Raw genomic sequence first — 2,500 nt, 5'->3', positions numbered from 1 at the left:
GAGGATAGAGACAGAGGCAGAAAGAGAGAGATACAGACAGGCAGACAGACAGACAGACAGACAGACATACAGATAAAATGTAACGATAAACATGTGACAAAAAAGATGGTCACCCCTGGAAATCTAGGGGGGGGGGGGGTTGCCTGAAAAAGGACAAAAAGTGACGAGCAGAGGAAGAGCAATTACGGACAGAGCGAGAAAAACAATCCTGACCTCCTGGAGCGACATGCTCAGTTGGTTTTGGGGCCAGGCCAACGTGGTTTCAATGTCATGATTTTTATTACCGTTTTTTAATTGACTCCTTGGGGAACAGATAGGCGAATATGACAGCTGGCAAGACGACGATTAAAGAAGAAGACTAAATAATTATCATCCATAGGAGAGAAAGAGAGAGAGAAAGATAGATATATATATATATATATATATATATATATATATATATATATATATATATATATATATATATATATATATACAGAGAGAGAGAGAGAGAGAGAGAGAGAGAGAGAGAGAGAGAGAGAGAGAGAGAGAGAGAGAGAGAGAGAGAGAGAGGGAGATGTTGGGGGAAGGGGTCTATTTTGGGTCTCGTGATGCGTGGTTGGAACAATGGACAGAATGATTACACACGAACGTGGCAGCTTGAATGGAGTTGAACTGACTTTATGCACACAAAAAAGAAATAATAAAGGCGTTGCTTGTTTGTTGAGACGGGCGTCTGTGGTGAAATAGTTAAACATTTTGTAGTTGCATGCAAAGGACGAGAGTTTAATTCCTTTGTGTAGAAGTTAGATTATCTATACATATTATATTTTTGAGAAAGTTCGTCACTTTGGTCGCCTAAACCTTCCGACCCACTTAACTTTCGATTTTGAAAAAAAATTAAAAGTGGTTCAGAATCATTTAAATAGTACACAGTATTTAGTATTATTGAGGAGTCTGATGTCACTGTAGTTGAATGTTCAGTTTTTCATTAGTTTCGTTCAGATCTAATCTTGGGAAAGTCTGTCTTCTAAGACGCCATTGTAAACAAGTGAGGCTTCCGTTCACAAAGAGTGCGTGCCCTGATCCTACAATGACTTGATGATCGGTTCTTCTGAGTCAGTTCATCGAACGGGATAACCAGCTTCTATTATATATTTGACAACTTGAAAACGCATTTGTCACTTTTCTCTCAAGATCTATTGCTCTATATAGGTAGGCCAATGACTTTCAGTTCATGTAAATACAGCGATCATTTCTTTCATAGAAAGGGAGACCAGCTAGTCTTGTATATTATGTGTCTGGCTTCCTAGATACTGATGCCCACTCAACTTTAACACGAAGATTGAAGCTGCCGCATTCTGAATAATCTAAAAAGTGTCCATTTAGGCGCAGTCTAAAAACGTCGATTTGGACGTACAACAGTAATATAAGATAAGACAATACTTTATTCTCCCTGAGGGAAATTTTTTATTGGCTGTACAGAACCGTAAAAATACATGCAGGTATACATAAAGCTTTAAATTGTATTACTCTCTTTAAAATGCAATACGAAATGAAAAGTAAAGCTGACAAAATATACATATCACATCAGATGCATCATTCAACCACACGCACGAATTAAATTACAAGACTTTTAGAGTTATATAGATATATTCTCGAAAGGGCAATATTCTGACAATACCCTTATGGTAGATGGTATAAAAACTTCTTTGGTATCTTTCTTTCTTTGCTTTTGGAGGTACATATCTGCCACTGCGTGATCTGACAATTTGCATGGAAAGGGAGTGTGATGGGTCGTTTATAATACTTTTTATATTTTTTATACTTGTGGTCTTATACATTTCATCAATTCTAGTAAAATCATATCCAGAGATCTTGCTGGCTTTTATAAAGGCTTCTGTCAAACTTTTCTGCTTCTTTCACCTTACAACTCCCAGCCCAGTAGCAAATACAAAATAATAACACGCTTTTAATCGTTGTTTATTAGATTTGTGTATGTTGGGTTTTTTTACCCAGGAGAGGAACTCACTAAGCAAGATGCTGATCGCATCCTGGGACCGTACTACAGAGGAGGAGAGAAGAAAATAAATAAGGAAGACTTCAACTCAATAATGAGGAGCTACATATGAATGAAGACATGTGGATGAAGCAGGACTGTGCAGCTCTGAAGGGGGCGTGTTAATAATGAGCTAGTGTGCTGTGTGCTGTGTGTGTATGTGTATGTGTGTGTGTGTGTGTGTGTGTGTGTGTGTGTGTGTATGTGTGTGTGTGTGTGTGTGTGTATGAGAGTTTGTTTGTGTGAATGAGAGAAAGAAAAAGAGAGGGATGAAAATAAAGAGGCTTAAAAAGAGACAAGAGTCACAGAGAGAGAGAGAGAGAGAGAGAGAGAGAGAGAGAGAGAAAGAGAGAGAGAGAGAGAGAGAGAATGAGAGAGGGGGTGGGAGGGAGAGAAAGAAAGAAACTGACAGACAGACAGACAGACAGACAGACAGACAGACAGACAGACAGACAGACAGAC

General features: G+C 38.6%; 1 protein-coding gene across 1 annotated transcript in view; it reads left to right on the top strand.

The window, feature by feature from the left end:
* The window catches only part of LOC101849942 (calmodulin-beta), a 14,082-nt gene extending 11,740 nt beyond the window's left edge, over positions 1-2,342 (top strand). The window contains exon 5 of the mRNA XM_005103014.3: positions 1,999-2,342. Coding sequence (XP_005103071.1) covers positions 1,999-2,111 — 113 coding nt within the window. The 3' untranslated portion in view covers positions 2,112-2,342. The remainder of the gene's footprint in view (positions 1-1,998) is intronic.
* Positions 2,343-2,500: the final 158 nt, after the last annotated feature.

This window comes from Aplysia californica, unplaced genomic scaffold, assembly GCF_000002075.1.
Source record: "Aplysia californica isolate F4 #8 unplaced genomic scaffold, AplCal3.0 scaffold00354, whole genome shotgun sequence".
Classification (NCBI taxonomy): domain Eukaryota; kingdom Metazoa; phylum Mollusca; class Gastropoda; order Aplysiida; family Aplysiidae; genus Aplysia; species Aplysia californica.
The sequence above is the reverse complement of the archived record's forward strand: the minus strand, read 5'-3'. Positions and strand labels throughout refer to the sequence as shown.